Source organism: Grammomys surdaster, unplaced genomic scaffold (genome assembly GCF_004785775.1).
Source record: "Grammomys surdaster isolate TR1022 unplaced genomic scaffold, NIH_TR_1.0 276, whole genome shotgun sequence".
Taxonomy (NCBI): domain Eukaryota; kingdom Metazoa; phylum Chordata; class Mammalia; order Rodentia; family Muridae; genus Grammomys; species Grammomys surdaster.
Window position 1 is genome coordinate 49,631 of NW_021604717.1, and position 21,616 is coordinate 71,246.

At 41.0% G+C, this 21,616-nt stretch overlaps 1 protein-coding gene and 1 pseudogene across 1 annotated transcript; both read left to right on the forward strand.

Moving 5' to 3' along the window:
* The first annotated feature begins 174 nt into the window (after positions 1-174).
* Positions 175-1,307, forward strand: LOC114629003 (annotated as a pseudogene).
* A 315-nt stretch (positions 1,308-1,622) lies between these two features.
* LOC114629004 (nuclear RNA export factor 5-like) lies at positions 1,623-21,574 on the forward strand. Its single transcript, XM_028776986.1, has 19 exons — positions 1,623-1,665; positions 6,068-6,251; positions 6,473-6,605; positions 7,174-7,254; positions 7,367-7,471; positions 7,587-7,667; positions 7,795-7,864; positions 8,004-8,092; positions 8,211-8,318; positions 8,482-8,591; positions 10,106-10,142; positions 10,453-10,515; positions 10,597-10,652; positions 10,785-10,892; positions 11,001-11,059; positions 11,155-11,270; positions 14,755-14,864; positions 15,572-15,629; positions 21,494-21,574. Exons 1-19 carry the CDS (start codon positions 1,623-1,625, stop codon positions 21,572-21,574), a joined length of 1,692 nt encoding a protein of 563 aa, XP_028632819.1.
* Positions 21,575-21,616: the final 42 nt, after the last annotated feature.

Below are 21,616 nucleotides of genomic sequence, written 5' to 3' on the forward strand. Positions count from 1 at the left end.
GGAGGGGGAGAGAGGAAAGAGGGAGAAAAGGAGAGAGGAAGGAGAAAGGAGGGGAGAGGGAGGAGGGATGGAAGAGGGAGAGAGGGAGGAAGAAGGAGGGAAGAGGGAGGGGGAGAGAGAATTTAGGTCTGCTGCACAGAAGGGACTATGTGCCTGTTAACCTGCACTCTAAAGATGGTCAAAAAACTGGTGAGGTCAAACTTTCCTGGTTAAACAGCGAGGACACTAAACCAATGAGTCATCTCTCCAGCCCTCAGTTAACAATGCTGTTATAATAAATGCCCAGAAGTGTTTCTGCATGTTCAGAAGCATCTGTAAACTATGTAAAATTGAAGCAATAAAAATATTGCTCAAATATAATTTAAGCTGTAAAATTAATACAAGATAAACTTTTAATTTTATGAAGCAAATAAAAATATGAAGGAAAAACATTAATGGGTATTCTCTTAACAATATCAACACTTTTCTGCTTCTTTCTCTGTTCACTGACACCTTACTGTGTACATGTATGCAAATGCACAAACACATAAACACACACATACAGAGAGAGAGAGAGAGAGAGAGAGAGAGGGAGAGATATTAGAATTATTGCTCATTTTATGGGAGCAAAGTGGCTTACTTAAGGCCTTTAAATAGAAATGGATATAGTTCTCCTTCCAACAGATTTGTGTTTACTATTTACTTATCTGATCTCTCAAAGATTGTCTCTGGGTCCCGAGACAAGACCATAAAGTTATGGAATACTCTGGGTGTCTGCAAGTACACTGTTCAGGACGAGAGTCATTCAGAATGGGTGTCTTGTGTTCGCTTCTCCCCGAACAGCAGCAACCCAATCATTGTCTCCTGTGGATGGGACAAGCTGGTTAAGGTGTGGAATCTGGCTAACTGCAAACTAAAGACCAACCACATTGGCCACACTGGCTATCTGAACACAGTGACCGTCTCTCCAGATGGATCTCTCTGTGCTTCTGGAGGCAAGGATGGCCAGGCTATGCTGTGGGATCTCAATGAAGGCAAGCACCTTTACACATTAGATGGTGGTGACATCATCAATGCCTTGTGCTTCAGCCCCAACCGCTACTGGCTTTGTGCTGCCACTGGCCCCAGTATCAAGATCTGGGACTTGGAGGGCAAGATCATTGTAGATGAATTGAAGCAAGAAGTTATCAGCACCAGCAGCAAGGCAGAGCCGCCCCAGTGCACCTCTCTGGCATGGTCCGCAGATGGCCAGACTCTGTTTGCTGGCTATACAGACAACTTGGTGCGAGTATGGCAGGTGACTATTGGTACCCGCTAAAAGTTTATGACCGAGTCTTAAAAATAAACTGGCTTTCTGAAAAAAAAAAAAAGAAAATAGGTAAAAGGCACATTATGTTCTTTGATATTGACAATGTTCCTAAAAGGGTTTATAAGGAATTGAGAAGATGGCACACTGGGTAAATGTTTGGAACCTGAACTGGGATCCCTACCACCCACATAAGTACTGAGTGTATTGGTACACATCAGTAACTCCTGCTTTGGCAGAGGAACAAAGACAGGTAGATTCCCCCAAGCTACCTGGCAAGCCAGTCTAGCCAAATCAGCAAGTCCCAGGTTGAATGAGAGACTATGTCTCTAAAAGCATGATAGTGATAGCTAAACACAGCAAGGGCAAGCTGGGCAGTGGTAATTGCATGCCTTAAATCCCATCAGGAGCCAGAGGCAGGAGGATCTCCAATTTTGAGTCTAGTCTGGCCTTCAGAGTGCATTCTAGGACAGCTAGGGATACACAGAGGAACCCTATCTTGGAAAAACAAACAAAACAACAAAGACAGTGGGGTCTAAAGAGATGGCTCCTCAGTTAAGAACACTTATTGGTCTTATAGAGAACTTGGGTTCAATGCCTTGGGATTCTCCATCCTCCTATGACTTCTGAGGACACCCAGGCACTTCTGAATCACCCCCAGATAGACTCCTGCACCCCACTAAACCATTACAATTTGTGGGAGCAAAAGCAGCGAGTGATGTAATTTAAGTTTGAGTTCCACGAAAAACAGAATGTAGTTACTGGACACAGCCAGGCAGAAGTTACAGGCCTCCAGATCCTAAGGAGTCACCTTTGAAGACCTCCAGAATGTAACAAACCACCTTTTGTAGGTCTCTCTAATGTAAAGAGCAACCTTTGCAGGGTTGCTAAATTTGACAAATAACCCTTGCAGGCTTCCGTCCATGGCCCCTTGAACATTCCACTACTAGCGAACATAGTGCAAGAACAGAAAGTTACTGTTACTTTCCTTTCCCCGCCCTCACCTCTCACTTCATGTCTTCTAGGAGAAGGCATTCGCCCGCCATTACCCCTTCTTGCCAATGCCCCTTGCAAACTTCCCAGATCTCTAAGGTGCCCGATTCCCACCACATAGTGTGAGGACAGTGCTGAAGAGTCACTGCTTTCAGAAGATAGCCGCCCTGGGTGAGTTGATCAAACTTGAAGCAGAGATGATTCTGCTTCTTACTTTCCACCCTCACATGCGAGCCCACGTGCTGGGGGCCCAGACCTGTTGTTTTCTACTCATAAGAACCTAGTGAAGCTAGATGGATCTATCCTGGGAAAACTTACCTCCTGTGTCTAGGGTCACAATCACGGCTAGAGTCATGGTAGAGCTAAGCTATTCCTCGGGCTTAAAGGAAAGGATTGAGGCGGCTTATTTTCTCTGGTCTGCTTTGGCATGGGGAGGGGGAGGTGCGGGGCAAGGTAGCCGGGTATGGAGTGGGGTAGGGCGCTGGCGAGTGAAAATGAATGCTCAGACTTCGATGGTAGAGGGGCACAGAAACCCACAGGCACCTTTGAATCTTCACAGCTGCCATTCGGGGTCAATTTGTGGCCCAGATGACCATCTATTCTGAAATGTCACTCATGTTCTCTTGCTCGCTTGACGATATCTGTTTCAAATAGTACTACTGTTCGAATTTCAAAGCTTTACTGCAGCGTGCTTGCGTTTCTGCCCCACCGTGTGGCATAATATATATATTCTGCCTTTTATTTTTTCAGTCTGTGGTATGTTATATGGTATCCCTTGTTTGCTTTTAAATTTCTCAAACGTTTACTCTTGAAAAACTACTTTGATGCCGTTCTCCTACCTTCTTTTATATGACTTGAACATTTTTCTTTCATTTGATTACCCTATAATTTTGCCCCATTTTGTCCTGAATCCATCATTTAATTTATCTGTTCATGTACCTTATTCTGACTCTTACCTTGAAATTCTTTCCAAATCTCCTTTTATTTCCTCTTTCAGGTATATCTGTTGCTACTAATATAACGTGGTTGTATTTTATTTCTGATACTACATTTTTTTTAAAGATTTATTTATTTATTATATATGAATACACTGTAGCTGTCTTCAGACACACCAGAAGAGAGCATCAGATCTCATTACAGATGGTTGTGAGCCACCATGTGGTTGCTGGGATTTGAACTCAGGACCTCTGGAAGTGCAGTCAGTGCTCTTAACCACTGAGCCATCTCTCCAGCCCCTGATACTACATTTTTAACGTCTCAGAAAATTCATTTTATGCATTTTGCAATTGTTGACTGAAGATTTCAATCCGTTTTTATTAACAATAATGCCATTTTGACGAATTTCATACTTATTTTTAAATTGCTAATTCATTTCTTTTTCAGGAAAGTATATATAATATGCTGTAGGTTTCATTTTGATCTCCAAGTGGAGTTACCTCCTTCCAGGGGAGAGATTTTTGTTGTTTACTTGTTAGTTAGCAAGCAAGCATAGGAAACCCTCAGTCTGCCACTGCAGCCCACCTAGGGCTACCATAGGATGTAAAACTAGGCCTAATTGCTGTGGTGAGGACTTCACGGACCCTGAGTTACCAGGTTTCTAAAAGCCCAGACCTTAAAAGCACATGCACACAGCTCCTCCATCACCAGTGTGGCCAGTGCACTGATGTTACCTAGGCAACTGATGTAGGCACTTATATGGTGCGGATGGAAGTGGTACTCTACCACCACCAAACCAAAGCCCTCAAATCTCCTAAATCTCATGGGTGTTTGAGTTATTAGGATGAAACTATTGTTTTTTCCTTGGAGAATTGGTGTGTTCCAGTTAAGATGTACTCACCTAATTTAATTGATTTTGGTACCATTAGAGCCTCTGGAATGTTCAAAGGAAGCATTTTTCCCAGGCCTTGCAAAGATTGAGCTAAATCTTCAAAGTTTGCTCTGTTGTCTTTCCTTGGCATGCCCCCAAACTCACTTTGTTGTTGTTGTTGTTGTTGCTGCTGCTGCTGCTGCTGCTGCTGTTAGCACTATGTCTCTGTAGATATTTAGCAAATTTTCATAGCTCCTTAGTGCCTTCCGTGCTTCCTCATGAAATTGATGATTCCTCTTTTTAAAATTGTGTGTGTGTGTGTGTGTATTTGTGTATGTGTTGCCTGTCTGTGAGCATCATATATGGGTGGTGATCACAAAAGCCAGTAGAAGGAATCCAATACCCTGGAAATGGAGTTTTGAGCAGCTTTGAGCAGCATATTGGTGGTGGAAATTAAATTGGGATCTTCTGTAAGAAAGAACAAATGTTCCTAACTGTAGCCCATAGGCTGCTGCTAATTTTTTTACTTTGCAAGAATTAAGAATTAATTAAGAATTAAGGTCATTTTGCAGTCTCATTTCCTCCCAGTCTTTGGCATATAACAAACAAGAAAGCATTGTATAGCTATAATCTTTCATTGATAAAAATCTTTATATTTTGATGCAAAATTGAAGTTATGTTTTCTTACATTAGTACAAAATTTTGGATATTGATACAAGTTTAAGGTTTTCATTGGTATAAAGCTTGTATATTGATACAAAATTTAAAATTAATTTTGTTACCCTGGGATAGGCATTGTGCCTATACAACTCATTTAAGAATACAAGGCTTAGACCCACTCCTTTTAATAGGTGGTATTATAAACTGTTTAGGATAGTTAAATATTATAAGTTAATAAATAGTAAAACTCATGATCATATTAGATTCTAATTTAGTTAATTACAACAAAGTGTTTTCAAGGTTATTCAAATAATAAATAGCTAAAAATAATCAGTTTAACAATTTAGATATGTTACATATAGATACTCTTCAAACACATCTGAGATCCACAAAATATGGCATTTAAAATTATTTTATTATTAAAAGATCTTTTGATTATGAGACAGTGCTCTGACAGTACCCCCATTCGATTTCAAAGAAGATAATGAGCATCAGTGCCTCCATGTGGAGTTGCCTCAATTAGTGGTTTGGAGAACCTGTTGCTCTTGCAGAGGACCTGAGTTCAATCTTGGCACTAACATGGTGGATCAGAACAATCTATAATTACAATTGCAGGGTATCTGACCACCAAGGGCACCAGGCATGTACGTGGTCAACATGTACACATGCAGGCAAAATGGATATATATTGTAACTCTTTGGTTTTGTTATAAAGATAAAATAATTCTGGCTTTGTAAAGGAGATTTGGTAATGTTCTTTTCATTACAGTTTTTTCTGGAATGGTTCCAGAAAAATAGAGATAGTTACTCTTTAACTGGTTTGTAGAATTTGGCTGTGAACAGATTCAGAATATTTTTTATATAATTATTGATTACTGCTCATTATATTTTCTAGTTTTTCTTGATTCAAATTTTATAGGTTGTATGTTTTCAGAAATTTATCTATTTCATCTAGGTTTTCCAGTTCAGGGTATATAATCATCTATAGTATTTTCTTAGCTCTTCTGTATTTTGTTTCTAATGTCTCCTTTTCATTTCTCCTTCTTTTTAGTTGATTGCTTGTCAGTTTGTAGGTCTTTTTGTTTTGCTAGTCTAGCTAAATGTTTATGAGATGTATCCTTTCAAAACCTTAACTCTTTAAATTCATCTTCTACATTACTTTAACATTTTTACTTTTATCTGTACTCTAATCTGTAATATGTTCTTCTACTGGCTTTACATTTGGTTTGTGGCTGCTTTGTTTTTAATTATTGTTTTTTGAGACTGTGTTGAGTGTAGCTCATCAGTGTGTGCTTAAATTTGCATCTTTCTTCTCAATTCCAGAACAAAACAATGAGAAATTTTCTCTCCAAGCAAAGGAGAAAGACATGAGTTATTTACAAGAAGGTTCTGGAAATGAGAACCTTTATGATGAATTTCATCTGGACAGTTTTTTAGCTCCACTACTCCAGGATGATGATGGAAATATGCAGATAATGAATGCCTACGGGGACCCTCAAATACTATGGTAAGTAAGAGGCAAGCTGGCTTGCATGTAATATCCCTTGGGATTGTACAGTTTTCTCACTCTGAAATTTTTCTCTTATTTCAATAAAAAAGTGAGCAGCAATTGAAGTCCTACTTAGAGAGCCTAGAGCGATGATTACCAGTACATGACGACTGGTCCTTTTTAATAGACTGTGTGGCAATTCCAAATATTTGTAAATAACTCTATCAATTTCTCCACAGCAACTCTTATACCTTTAGAGTCAACGAAGATTATGACACAACTTACTCAGCATGCCAAAAGACAATTCTTTCTGATGAAGAAATAAACAGAAACATACTGGGTGAAGCCTTGGAGAGCTGGTTCAAGATCACGGTGAGTGTACTCATCGGTGTACAAGGCAGGCAGGTCAAGTGCTGTTACTTTGATCACATCTAAGACTAGATTTTAAAAAAAAGGAATAAAAAGCCAACAGGCTGGATATAAGAAGGCAAGGCCACAGGAGGAGGACAAAGGTGGAAAGTACCACAGAGAACACGGAGAAGCTTCCCAGCAATTATCTCATAGTGATTAAAACTTAAGAGTTTTTGACAGCTCTGAAATCTTGCCAGACAGCCAGGTAAGAAAGAAATAGTTTAGAATCATCTGGAAGCTTATAAAAGTGACATAAGTTTTGAAGAACTGGGTTTTATTATTTAAAATATAAACATTGAAATACAGAGAAAGGATAATTAGGAAATACACTCCCCCCCCCCTCGCCAGAGAAAAAAAAAGAAACTTGGGAAGGAGGGAGAGAGAAGAGAAGGAATGAAAGAGAAAAATGTGCCAATTGTCTCCATATAACAAGTGTTTTCAAAGAAGAGGTCAGGATAAAATAGTATATTTGATTTGTTGTCTTAATGTCATGTTTGTGTTCTCTCTTATTCCTTGTTTTTGCCCCTAGATTCCAAATGGAAGAAAGTACAAGATGTGGTTAATAAATTTACTCCAGAGTTATTGCAGTGTGGGCTTCACACCAGTTGATGTAAGAGATAAACATGGAACCCCAGTGTGTCCATGCAGGGGATAGGGAGAGGCTAGGGTCCCTGCAGGATGTTGGCCTCCAGCATCATCTCTGTTGTCTTTATTCTTTATAGTTCCAGTACATCAGAAACAGTATACAATTCTTTGTTCAAAGTGCCAAAACTGCTGTTGAATTGATGAATATAAACTACCAGATAAGTGACGAGGAGAACAAAAAGGTTGGTGTTGATGGAATTTTTTTAACTACTTTTTGCATACATGGAACCTGCCCAGAGATGAGTCTGTCTCTGAGACAGGAAGTTCTGGTGTTTATCCTACCCTCCCTTCACACAGATTTCTATCTTTGTGAATACATCTAGTGAACCTGCATCTGTGTTTTATAAGTTAACACCAGAACAAATGCACAGCCTAAAGGTAAGGCAGACTCAGGACGCATTGTTTCTGCTTCCCCACATCTCCCCCTTTTCCCCAACTCAATGAAGTCCCTGTCACTAACACCCCCAGATCCTCAGAGCTATTCTCTCCATATCTATTACTGCAGCTGAGCATGAAGAAACGATATGATGTCTCCAGGAAAGCTCTGTACCTCGGAAAGCTTCGCTTTGACCAAGGTATGACTGATAGCAATAATTGAAGGCCACAAATCTTCCTGGGAGGAAGACAATGGTAACCTTCAAAGAGATCTGCACTGGTACTGGTCTATATGGACTTCTCTTTGCCTGCTAATTGCTTTCTGTCCACTTCCTGAAGACTTGTTAGACAGTGGAATGGACATATTTTTGAACAGAAAAAGCTGCATGACTGCCACCCTTCAAATCATCCAAGAGGATTTCCCTGAGGTGAGGCCATAGATCCAGTGATGGTATTTGGGTAGAGGTCCAGAAGGGACAGAGTGCGGGGAGGTTTGTCTCTTAGAAAGTACATAATGATGATCATGCTAAATCTTATCCCCATAAGCTATTGTCCTTGAACGTGAGCAACAACAAAATATACTGGCTAGATGGCATGTCTGAATTAATAGAGAAGGCCCCTCACATAAAGACTCTCAACCTTTCAAGAAATTTGGTAAGCTGAGATTTGGGTTGCAGGCGGAAGGCAATGTACACTCTGATGTATAACTGCAAGAGGAAAGTTGTCTGTGTGAGGATGGGGAGCTATAGAGGCTAGGTTCTAGATCTATATGTCTTTGTCCGAAACACCTTTACCGTTTCTCTCCCATTTTTCTCAGCTAAGAACAGCATGGGAGCTGGAGAAGATGAAAGGGCTGAAGCTAGAACAGCTATGGCTAGAAGGGAATCCCTTGTGCAGCACTTTCCGAGACTATTCTTCCTATGTAAGGTACACACCTGCTAACACCTCCTTCCCCTCATGGATACCATAGTCCCCTGGTGGCCTGAGAGACTCTCTGTGGGAGGAGGCAGCCCTGGTCTTCTGGGAGGACCACAGGGCCTGCTCTCTCCCCTGTCTCTGTACCCTGGGTTTTGGTCATGGGCTTCCTTTGCGACTGTCCTGTCTGCCCCACCTCATCTAGCATGGGTTGTGTTTCACTTGTGTGAGTTTTCAGCCTCCTCCAGAAGGCCCTCCTGAGCATCTCACAACAGCACCAGGCCTCCTTCCCAGTCCTACAAGGAGCCTTCCTTCCGATCTTGTTCCTGAATGGTCCCCTCATCTGCCCCAGGATGCTCTAGAGGTTGTCCTGTCACAGCAGAGGGCTGAGGTCCTGGGTGATGCTGACGTGGACATCATGTCCCCTAGACTACTGCTGGGATCTCTGTCTTCCTTTGGATTGGAGGTCCTCTGCTTTCTAGATCAGAGATCCAGGAGTGGGCCATGACTGGGGAGCTGAAGGTTTCCTGGAGCAGGAGGGGAAGGGAGAAGGCAGAAGAGGTTGAGGAGAAAGAAGCCCCTGGCTTTCTAGAAGCCTCCATCCCTCCTTCCTTCTCTACCTACCTATGGACCAACCTTCTTTGCTCGTCATCCTACCTAGCATATCAGAGGAGCCTTGGGTAGCCTGAAACAAGCAACTTGATTCTTTGGAGAAGACCCACACCCATCCAGGCACAGGCCCACAGAGTCTTCAGGGGAGAACAAAGTGATCATAGGCATCCATCCATGCTGAACTGGGAACTCACTCATCACTTCTGCTTCTGGACAATGGCTTTTCCCTCCAGGGATGCTATGCTCTTTATCCCCAGATCACTCAGGAAAAGTGTAGGCCCGCATATTCTGCTATCCTCAGTATGGTGCATGCTTTCATTCCTGCTTTGGGTCCCTGGGCTAACCAGGCAGGAAGGAAAAGGCAGCAGTGGGGCAGCCCTTTTCCTCTATGTTACACCATCCCGCTGTCCCAGGCTAGACAGAATATCTCCTATTCCCTTGGCTTTGTTTCTTCTGTCTCCTTTGCCTTTACTCTCCTATGTCCCTCTCATATTTCCTTCACCATCCCTCCCTTACCATCCATTTCTGTCACATCTACCATTCTCCTGTCATCTCCTTCTTGCTTCCTGAGTTGTGCCTCCCTCAACTCCATTTCTCTTCATTCCAAAGAATACTGAACACCTGGCAAGATGACAGAGCCCTGAGGTCCTGTCTTGTGTCCTACTCCTCTAAAGACCTTCTCTGGAGACTCTGTGGAAGAGAGGGAGTCAGGGAGAGGAGGAAGTCCTGGACCCGGGCTCCCAGAATGCCTTCCTGGGGCCAGTGCAGTGTGGGTGGGAGCTACCCAGGCATGGGAAGTAGGTGAGGAGAGGGAAGAGAACAAGAGGGAAAACCACAGGCAGACAGTCGCAGGGGAGAACTACTACTAGGACTTGAACTGTCAGTCACTTCTGTGGCTTTTGTTTTTTCCACAGTGCAATTCTGAACTATTTTCCGGAGTTGTCATACTTAGTAAGTTCCTGCCTTCATTGTTTCTCTTCTCCACCAAATACAAGATCTCCATCCCTGCTCCCAGGCCCTTGTGTCTTGCTAGAAAACATGAATCTTCTCCTTAGGGAAAAATATTTCATAAGCACAGAAAGAAGGAAGGAGGAGAAAGAGGGGCAATATCTAGCAGACATCCACTGTAATCTCACAGCCAACAGAATTTCCTGGGCCATTTCACACCTGGCTTTTACTCTTGTTCCGAAGCCTTCTTTAGCTCCTTGGGCATCGTAGTCCATGTCCGTCATCTGTGCTCCTAACATCTTCCTTCCTGCAGGATGGCATGAAATTATTCCCAACAATTGACATTAACACCTTGGAAATAATAAAACCACGCAAGGTGAGGAGTGACCTTCAAGATTCAAGAAGTTGCAAGGGAAGATTCTGTCAACAACTAGTTTAAAAGTGTTTTCCATTTCAGGAAAGCTATAAAGGATCTGAGAGTCTGAAGAATCTGCTCGTGCAATTTATGCTTCAGTAAGTAGCCTTGATAGCATGAGAAAATAGAAGGCTGGGGTGGGCTATCACTGCATAAGTTTGCATGTAACAATTTTCTGGTATCATTTGGAACTTGTGCCAGACTTGTGCCCTTTGGTTCACTTCCCACAGGTACTACTTGATCTATGACTATGGTGATCGTCACAGTCTCCTTAGCGCTTACCATGCAGATGCCTGCTTCTCCCTGACCATAACTTTCAACTCTGAAAAGGAAGACCTGTGAGTATCCCAGCTGAAGCTTTATTCTGGAACAGCAAGTTCCACCTCTAGTATACACAGGGGTGAAACCACCCAGAATGACACAAATACCTTCTTTTGTTCTCCTAGGAGCAACTTAGAAGACTACGTCAAAGATAACAGGAATATGATGAGGCTGAAGAACTCCCGTAAGGATGTAATGAAGTGATAAAGGAGGCAATAAAATAGTACAAGGCCCAAAGGGTGTATTATAACCATATCTTTGCTTCTCTACTTTATATAGTTCTGCGGCTACAGCTGCTGAAGCACAAGAAATGTAACATCCTGACCTGCCTCCATGAACTGCCAAAAACACAACATGATTTAAATTCCTATGTAATAGACCTCTGTGTCCAGACAGTGAGTACCTGCTTCTTCCTGTAGGTGTGACCAGAAAGGTACAAGTAAGAACTGTTAGAAGAATAATCAAAACCTTACCAAGTTTACCATTTTCTTTCTTTTCAGGAAAAAATGATCTGTTTCTCTGTCAGTGGAGTATTCAAAGAAAGTAAGTGTAGAATCTCTATCAGAGAGCTTTCAGGGTTCTTTGCTCGTGGAAGAAATCCCTACCAGAGCATTCCCAGCCCGTTCTCATATTCTTTCTTTCCCTCTGTCCCCCTCTCCCTCTGTTCCCCCTCCCCTTCTTCCCCCTCTCCTTTTTTCCCCTTCTCCTGCTCCCCCTCTCTCCCCCGTTCCCTGTTCATTCTCTTCTCTTTACTGATTCATTGTTTCCCACATGTCTTTTCACACCCTGCACAGTTCAGGCATCAGGGCTCTAAAGTTTGGTTTCTCTCCTTCGTCTCAGTGTAAATTGTCCCATTCTGGCTCCCATCTGGGTGACCCAGTGTCTGGTCTGATTCTCACTGTGGAGTGCTGCGTGCGTTTGAAAATCATGTGCAACTCCAGTAGTTTGTTTTGTTTTGTTTCCTCTCATTTCATTTTGTTTGCTTGTTGCCATTGAAGTGGAAGGAAAGTCTTGGGGATGTGTCCGTGCCTTCACCCGGACATTCATCTTAACTGCTGACAGGCATTTCAGGTGAGGACAATGTTGTGAATGGATAGAGAAACACCTGCACAGGCCTTGGGCTAGGGGCACATTCATATACTCTTGAGATTCTAAGAACGTCTTGGTAAGTGATTATGAGCATGGCCTGATTGTTTCTCTTGATAGTAATCAGCTGTGTGACCTTGACCAAATTATAAGTCTCCTCTGTGAGTCAGTAGTCTCTAAAATTGTGCAGGTAACCACTTCTTTTGTAAAAGGTAAACAAGGGAGAGTTAAATTTACACTCTAATGAAGCCGATAGGAGATCTCTCCAAAGGTAATCCCCTGGGTGTGGGGGGGATACACATCAATCAGCTAATGAGACATGAAAATAAAGTAGGAGTTTGCTTTTAAAAGCCACCTTTCTTCCAGGCTGTGCATTGTGAACGATGAGATGATTTTGAGAAATGCCAGCCCTGCAGAGACCAGGAAGGCCTTCTCTACCGTTAGGCCCACAACGTCCTGCACACGGAGTTGCTGGAACACCCACACTGATCTGAAGTGAGTTCTGAAAATTGCTGGCAATAATCTTGATTTGAAGGAAGTCGAGCTTTAATAGAAATTTGCAACTATTCAGATGTTGTGAAGCCAAGTTTTGGACCAAATTTTGAAAAATATGCATTAATTTTATAGTGACATTATAAGCAGTTTTTAAACAAATTCCATTTGCAGTATCATGAGTAAGAAACATACCCAGGGACATACTTAGCAAAGATGTGAGAAAGTATTGCAGAAATAAATAAAACTTAAAACAATTTAAAAAATGGATCTTTTTTCCTGAACACTTAACAATATTATGAGAGCAACACTCCCCAATTTCTTGTTCATATTATATGCCCATATAAACCATATCATAATCTTAACCACTGGCTTTTAAAATTCAAACGAAAGTGAAGTGAACCCATCATAAAAAATAATCTTGAAAATGAAGAAGGTAGTTGGAAAACTCACTGCAATATTACTATAAACTTACATTAAAGTATAAGAAAAAATAACCCTAGGTGCTATAGATACATAGAACAATTAACAAAGTACAAGTCCAAAAATATAAAAACATGTAACATTGCTAAATAATCAGTTTTTAAGCAGAGTACCAAAGTTACAAAGAGGGAAATGAAAAGTAAATCCACTGAATCAGAAATAATTTTCGTATGTTTGATAAAAACTTTGACAACATAACAAATAAAAACATGACAAATTCTTAGAATTTGATAATTAAAGGACCTGTTCCATTTAAAATAATTAACTCCATTTATTTATATTTTGTATATGCATGCTATGGGGATTGTGTAGAAGTTGTAGGACAACTTGCCAAAGTCAGTTCTCTCTTTCCACCAGGATCCAGGGGAAGGGATTCTGGTTGTCACATTTGGTGGCAGCACCTTTTACCTGCTGTCTTTGTTAAATTTTCCATTGCTGTGATAACACACCATAAACAAAAGCAACCTGAAGAAGGAAAGGTTTATTTCAGCTTGTAATTCTCTTGTCACATTCCAACAGTGAGGGAACTCAGGTTTGTTTGTAACTCAAGGCAAGAACCTGGAGGCAGGATCTGAAGCAGAGGCCATCCTGAAGCAGAGGCATGCTGCCAACTAACTGACTTACACATCATGGTTTGTTTAACCAGCTTTCTTAGAGCACTCAGGACCACCAGCCAAGAGGTGGCACCAACCACATTGAACTGGGCACTACACATCAATCATCAAATCAAGAAAATGCAGGCTTGGTGTAGTGTTACATGCTTTTAATTCTAGGACTTGGGTGGCAGAGACAGGTGAATCTGAGTTTAAAGCTGCCTGGTCTACATAGGGAGTTCCAGACTAGCCTGGACTGCAAAGTGAGACCTTGTCTGAAGAAACAAAACAAAATGAATAAATACATAGATCAGATAAATCTGAACTTTGTAATGCATGTATATAGTTGCATCACTTGGTAAGTAGAGCAACAGGAGCAGGAGGAAAGAAATTTAATTACTTTGGTTTTTTTTTCTCTTTGACTCAGGCCTCTCACTGGGCACAAGAGGGGCTTGGAGTTCCTTGCCTCTTCCTGGGTCAGAGAGGAGAGGGAAGAAGGGAAAAGGGAGGGAGGAGAGGGGAAAGGAAAAAAGAAAGACAGGAAGGAAGGAAGGAAGGAAGGAAGGAAGGAAGGAAGGAAGGAAGGAAGGAAGGATAGAAAGGCAGTCATTGAGAGACACACATACTGGATGAAGCTGAAGAAGGCTGCACCACCACTTTATTGTTATTCTTAGTTTTTATACTTTCTCAGGATAATTGATCACATGGATTTCTAAGCACTTTTACATTCCATAAGTTCATAGTAATTTTAAGGCAATAGTCCTTGTCATAGATAAATAAAATTTAAGGAATTACAGCAGATTTGTTTACATGTCTTTCCATTAAGACGAGTACCTGACTAAATATTCATTATCCCTTTCTAGCCCCATATCTTCATTATAAGTTTAAAGCAATCATTTTACGTCATAGGTTAGCATGGTTTTGTCAAGAGACAAATCATCTGCCTCGTGCCTTGTTATTTTGAAGTCTTGTATAAGTAGAGTACTCCATCATTTACTTTCTGTCCTTGCACCTACAATAAATTGCCCATTCCTAGTTTTCAACCTTTAGTTACCAGACAGTGGCTTCATCCCTAACCTAGAAGGAATGTTTTCCTTGATCGTAAATTTGTTCCAAGCCTGCTTTCCTTTCCTCGTGGAATTAGCCCTTGACACCTGAAAGTTTACAGAGCTCTTTTTACAGCTTTTATTCTACAGAACGCTTGAGATTACTTGTATTAATTTAGGAATTCTACAAAATCACTATCAGGAATTATGAAATCATCAATTCATCTTTACAGCATCACTACATGAGAGTTCATCTTCATGTTGATCTGCAGGAAATTTGCCCAGTAGGGTGAGCTGATGCCCAGGAATCATTAGGCTGTGTAATAGTGGCAGGAAATGCATATCAGCACTGAGAAGCAATCCTGGGACAAAGTCTCTGAGGACCCTGTAGCTCAGAGTGCACCCATCACAGCCATGCAAAATGGTGGGCCATCTCCAGAAAACTTGATTCCAATAGTGTTTCCTAGATAGCTTCTGACACCAAGGATTTATGTTTATTCTATTTAAGAACATGTCCCAGCAAATGAGTAGCATAGGTTAAACAACATAGCATGCTGTTCTATTTAAGATGAGGAAAATGCTTTGAAATTGGATAACTGTGACAGTTGTATAACATTTTCAATACATAGAAAATCACTGAATTATATACCTTAAAATAATAAATTATAGGAAATGTCTAAATATCTTAATTTAAAAGCAATGGGTTTTTTTTTATTTTTTAATTTTCATTTGTTATTTTCTTGATCTTCTCTTTTAATGGCTAAGGATTAAGGTCCATTCTTAGGCATGACCCTGTGTTCTTTGCTTTGAATCCTGGGCCTAATTGGTGGCCAACATTGTGAGTCCTTCCAGGTCTTTCATCACCATTACAATAGTACTGAGTCTGGCACACATGTTCCAGCAAATGAGTAGCATAGGTTAAGTGGTGGCACTTTGTGGTCCAGTGTATCTTTCTTGTTGTAGTAACTGAGGTTACCTGTCCTTCTTCCATCCCAGGCATTTTGAAGACACGTGGAAATGCAACAGAGATGATGAAGCCCTCTTTACATTCCAGGTGAGGCCCGGGAATCAAAGGAGTGAAAAATAAGTGTTCCTGGGCCTTCAGCAAAATGGGACCCCAGTGCCTGGGGATGGAACTCAGGGTATGAGGCTCTTCTAATATCCTAACTTTTTTCCTTCAGACCTAGGAAAGATTCTTAAGTGAATTCTTCAAGCTCTAAAGGGAGCCCTTGGAAGTCACCTTCCTCTTCATCCACATTACTATTTGTTTCTTTCTAAGCCATTTACCTGGCTATAATTTGAGGCAATAACTAAGAAATCAAATATATATAGGCCATGCATGTAATAGCCACTCACAAGACCAATTGCTCTGTATATAACTCCCATGAAGAGGACTTGGTGTTCCCATAATAAAAGGCATTGCTAAATCTTGTGTCGTGAATTGAACTTTTTCTGCTATAATGGAACCAGGACCTAATGACCCTGTGTACCCTGACTTTCATCACATTGAACTATCAGGCTTGCTTCCATAGCAACTTGTAAAGGACACATGATACTTACCAGTAATTAGTCTTTGGAGACCAGGACATCTGTGAAGTTGTTCTATCTGGAGGCTTGCAAGAAACATGCACGTAACCTGGTACAACCAGGGCCTCGAAAGAGCTGCCACCAGATTAGTAAGTCTCTGAAGAAGGGAAAGGTTGTAAGAAGGCATACATTTTACTTCTCTCTGACCATTTGAACGTGTGTCTTGATGTGTTTTGTGACCTTCACATAAGTGGGTGGCAAGGAGGCCTTTTCGCAGTTCCCTGTGCTTCCATTTCTCTTCCTGCCTCCTCCCTTTCTGGAAGTTGCTGCGCAGAAAGTGGAAAGCAAGCCAGTCAAGCCTGTCTGTGGAAGCGTTGCTCACAGAGCACACATAGGGTGCTCCATGCCCATGCACGCACTCTTGCTTTGGGGCCAGGTCTGTGGACCTTTCACAAAGAGCAGCAGTTAGTAGTTCTGAATTCCAGGCAGGTGTTAAATGAAAACTCTGCAAAATCTGTTTCCCAAAACATGGATTCCCTCTATTTCTGTAATGCATGTACTTTAGACAAAAAAAAAACAGTTTGTTTGTTTTGAAATTCAACTAATAGTAGCACAGAGTTTTTAAACTATAGGTGTGGAAATGATGAGACAGGTGTTGTCCTACTAGTTGGCAAGTTACTTGCCTGCAATTGGTTGTGCTTAATGTAATTTTCTATCAATTGCCATTTGAAGTTCTGTTTTCACTTTTAAGAGTTTAAAAATATGTGATTTCTTTAAAATGAAGAAATGGGCTCAGTATGGAATTTACACAAACACTTTGTTATTCCTTTCCCCTGAACCCTTTTTGTTGGCCGGCTCTTTTCCAGAATAGCCCCCTTCTGTTTCATGCCTCATGTATTCTATTACCTTTACTGCCTCATTTTCTTCCCTCCTCCACTAAGACCTGTTTTTACCATCCCTTTGTCTCCAGTTTGCAGGCATATGCTCACACCTGTACATGCATATATACACACATGTAAAAATTAAGAACTCGGATCCACCTATAAGAGAAAATTCTGCATTTGCCTCTCTGAATCTAAATTACTTTGCTTAGTATAATAATTTTAAATTCCCTACTACTATGGTTTATGCTCAGTGGTCATATTATTAAACCTAAGTACTCATATTTTTGTGCCCACCCCTTCATCAGAGAAACTTCTTATGGTTGTGGCAGAAGCTAATACAGAAACCCATAACCAGCCAGAGTGCTAAGAAAAAGTAAGTCCAGGAGAGTCAAATGATGGGAAGATGTACAACAGAAAGACATCTTCTTGACATAACACAATCATTACAGTAATGAACTTATTGCAGCTGTGGTTATAGGTATAAAACCCAATCAAAGTTAGCCCCCATCGACATATCATTATGGATGGAGGGATTCCATGAAGCATGATCCCTCTCTGAGAGACTGTTGGCAGTTCATGGCTGTTGAAAGATTTTTTTTTAATTCTGAAAGTTGTCTCCTCACTCTGCTGATGCTTCATTCTGCTTCAAAATATATGCTTAATTTCACAGAACCCTATTTGTCACTTTCTGTATTTTCTGTGATAATAAAATCTGTTTCAGGAACCCTGAAACCTATGCTTTCCTTTACGTATACCTTAAAGACTTCCCTTATGTATGCCTCTAGCAGTGTCAAAGTTCCCTCCATTATTTGGTAAAGAAGCTGTTCTTTTTTGTCAAAAATTAGGTGTTTCTGTCTGTGAAGGTTTATCCCTGTAGTCTGTATTCTATTTCAATGGTCTAAATGTCTGCTTTTGTGTAAGTTCCATGAAGTTTCTTTTTTTTATTCGTTGACAAATCCATATCTATGGATTTTTACCCCTATTACCCTCTCTCATCCCCTTCTCACTTTTGTGCTAAACCTGTTCATTCCAACAAGTTCTCAATCCTACTTTCAAGAATTTTGCTATTGCTATTTGTTTTTATTGTCTGTTTGTTTTTTTGTGACCTACTAAATATAATTAGTGTTGCTTGCATGGGTTTAGTTGGGAGGATATTAACCATACTGTGAGCATGTTAGTAACTGCTACAATACCAAATGTAATGACTTCTTCTCCTACAGCATCTAATTACCACTGTTAGTTCCTCAGAGAGCTATGCTATTTCAAACACCTCTGCCTATTTATAATGGAATGCTTACTGATCTCATTTTGTGCCATTTTTCAGTCTGAAACCACAGTTGCTGTGACTTCATAGGTGAAATAGCCATACCACATTTGGAAGACAGAGGACGGTGTTTCACAGAGTTTACCCCACAAACCAGCATTTATTTTCTTTCTGCTAGCATTTTTGCAGTGTTCCTTTGGAACCTTGGAAGGGAAATACAGATTTTCCATTTAGAGATGAGTTGTCAGCAGTCAGTTATTGTCAGCTCTTTGACCAGTGACAAGTCTCCATGTTGTTACCCACTGGAAACTTCCTTTCCTTTCCCGCCCTCCCCCCCTCCCCCCCCCCCCCCCTCCCTCCCGCCCCCCCCCCCTCCCTCTCTCTCTCTCTTTCTTTCTTTCTTTCTTTCTTTCTTTCTTTCTTTCATTGTTTGTTTGTTTGTTTTGTTTTTCGAGACAGGGTTTCTCTGTGTAACAGCCCTGGCTGTCCTGGACTTCCTTTGTACACAAGCCTGGCCTCAAACTCACAGAGATCTGCCTGCCCCTGCCTCCCAAGATGCTGGTATTAAAGATGTTTGCTACCATTGCCAGGCTAAACAAGGATGAGAGACACACTAACATATGGGTATAAATGTAAATGTTTAGGGAAGATATGGTAGTTTATTCCTTTAATCCAAGCATTATGGAGGCAGGGACAGCTCTGAGTTTGTGGCCAGGTCTGGTCTACATATCTAGTTCCAGACTAGTCAGATCTACACAGTGAGATGCTTATCTTAAAAAAAATGAAATCTACACATATCCATAAATCAGCATAATAATGTTTATTTAGCAAGACAGCTTCCTCAGTAGAAGTAGAAGCTTCCTCCCTTGCACTCATGACTTTGTTAACTACGGAGTATTAACCAGTATTACAGTACCAGGCATGGATTCTCGCCTGTGAAATGGGCTTCAAATATGATTAAAGCCGTTCATTCCCCAAGTAGCAGTCATTCTGATATTGCAACGTTAGGTAAATATTTTCTGACATGCCAATAATGTAGTTCACAGAGTTCACAGCTTCCTAAAACCATTAATAGCTTTTCTTTCTCCAGTAGCCTAAATAGCACCCTTTTTGCACTATGAGAGGTAGCTAGGAAGAAGGGAGCTTTCAGCTAGCTGTCAGCTTGATTGCTTTGGGTTCTGTGACCAAAATATCAAAGTTCAGAACGTCTTTAGTCATAGGGACCTTTTGTTGTTGTTCTGGCAAATGACCAAGAGCAATAGGAATTAGATGTATTCCTTGAGGAACCACTGTAAGGCACCTGATGTCTGGCACTAAGAGGTGTGTGTGTGTGTGTGTGTGTGTGTTACTTGTTTCATTCTTTTAAATTTATTTTTTAATTTTGTGTGTGTGTATTCATTATCCATTTATATATTCATGGACATATAATCTGGTCTGATTTCATTTCTTAGCTATTCTGAATACAGCCACAATGAACATGAATGTGCAAATATCTCTGTGGTGGAATATGGATCTCTTTTGTTATGTTCCCAGGAATGGTAGAAGTCACACAGTACTTCTAGTTTTCAGTTTTTAAGAAACCTCCATGTTGATTTCCATAGTAGCTTCACCAGTTCCACCAGTTCACACTTCCACCAACAGTGGATAAGCTTTCTTTTCCCCATATCCCCACCTGGATTTGACAAGAAAACAACTGGCACTAAAAGCTATTGAAGATGCGCCATATGTTTAAGGGTTTAAGGATACGTTAAAGTTAAAAGGCCTACTAGGGGAAAGCATAATGGTACTCTGTATATGCTTCAGTAGCCAAGAAGTCCCTGAAACTCGAAACTGGTTTGAGTGGATTCATTCAGAGTTGACCACTACTTCCTGTTTTCTCTTTCTTTTTTCTTTTCTTTTCCTTTCTTTCTTTCTTTCTTTCTTTCTTTCTTTCTTTCTTTCTTTCTTTCTTTTTTGACTGCTTTTTTTAGGGCCCTGGGCTGCTGGTCCATCTGGAAGGACCATTACCACCTATTTTTACAATTATTAGTTTTATTGAGCCTCCCACCCAAACTATTTTCATCATGTTTCCCAGGTCATGAAGATGATCTGTCTGGAATGACCATCGCCACCTAGTATTGTTCCTTATAGGCTAGTTATTCCTTCCAAAAGTTAACCTTCTGCCTCATAAAATTATCAGGTTTTCTGGTAATGTAGACTGTAGACTGAGAGGAAACCATGTACTTTTATTAATGCAATTTCAAAGTTCCAAACATCCTTAAAACAGGAAAAATGCCTCTCACCGTAGTCTACTAACAAGGTAGCTAGCTCAGCTTAGAGTTAAGGTGTATAGGACTGATGGGCTGGGACATTTCTAAGTGGTATACATGTTAGACACGCTTTCTGATTCCAAGGCTTATTTTACTTAAATTTATGTTCAAATAGATAATACAAACATGGGGCTCAACATTCAAAATGCAAGGGTTTATCTAATCAGAGATTTAGGGGGCAAGAAACATGATGGAACGAGCCTGGAAGAAATCCACAGAGCAGGGACTGATGTTGGTTCATGGATACAAAGATATTTTGGCATTATGTCTTGTCAGTAAGATTCTTGTTTTCCCAGTGCCGAGATTAAATCCAAGCCACTGCACCTTTTGGTAGTGAGGTCATCCTGGGAGTGGAACTCATTTGCAGTTATTTTTCTCCACCACTGTTTTTCCTATATTCTTACTTCCTGTTATCTAAGACTAGTTCAAAACAAGAAACATGCTGGACAATAAGAGCAAAAGATTCCAAGGGATGACAACAGGAAAAATACAAAGGGAGATTGAAAACCATCTGGCAGCAGAGCACTTTCCCATAGGCTCCACCACTGCATCATACATTTCATGCAAACATGCCCTTACAAGTGCGTCACTGGAGGATTTTTCTTGTAGAGGAAACAGTTTAGAATTTGTTGGAATAAATGAGAATTTTTATTCATAATCCAGCATTGCAAGCCCCCATCCCCAAAAGCTTTTCTATCTTGAGCCCCTCCCCTACCTAACCAGCCCACTTCAGTGGGCGGGGGAGTTTAGTGACGAAAGTGTAAATACTACTTGTTTGCTACCCTTCCGCCCGGCAAGGCGACAGCTTTTTCTCCTGACGCCACAGCGTGAAAACCCAGTATGTATTTCGAAATGGAAAGACATGCCTAAGAAGGAAGCTGAAACCGACATTTGGTAATCGTCTGCTTCCCGGTGTTTGGCGCTTTTTCCCTAGTTCGGCATCAGAACCCAAGTGTCGCAGTATGCGCCACGCGCAGCACTCTCAACTGGCAATCTTATCACTCCACTTCCCTAAGCCGGAACTCCTTAAACAAGTCTAGCTCCTCCCACTGCGGGC

What these genes read in the sequence shown, in the direction of transcription:
- LOC114629004 (XM_028776986.1), top strand. Translation starts at nt 1,623, where the DNA reads ATGATAGTGATAGCTAAACACAGCAAGGGCAAGCTGGGCAGTG. An exon ending in AACAAATGCACAGCCTAAAG is followed by an intron (nt 7,668 to 7,794) that starts GTAAGGCAGACT and finishes CTATTACTGCAG; the next exon opens with CTGAGCATGAAGAAACGATA. An exon ending in CAGGAAATTTGCCCAGTAGG is followed by an intron (nt 14,865 to 15,571) that starts GTGAGCTGATGC and finishes CTTCCATCCCAG; the next exon opens with GCATTTTGAAGACACGTGGA.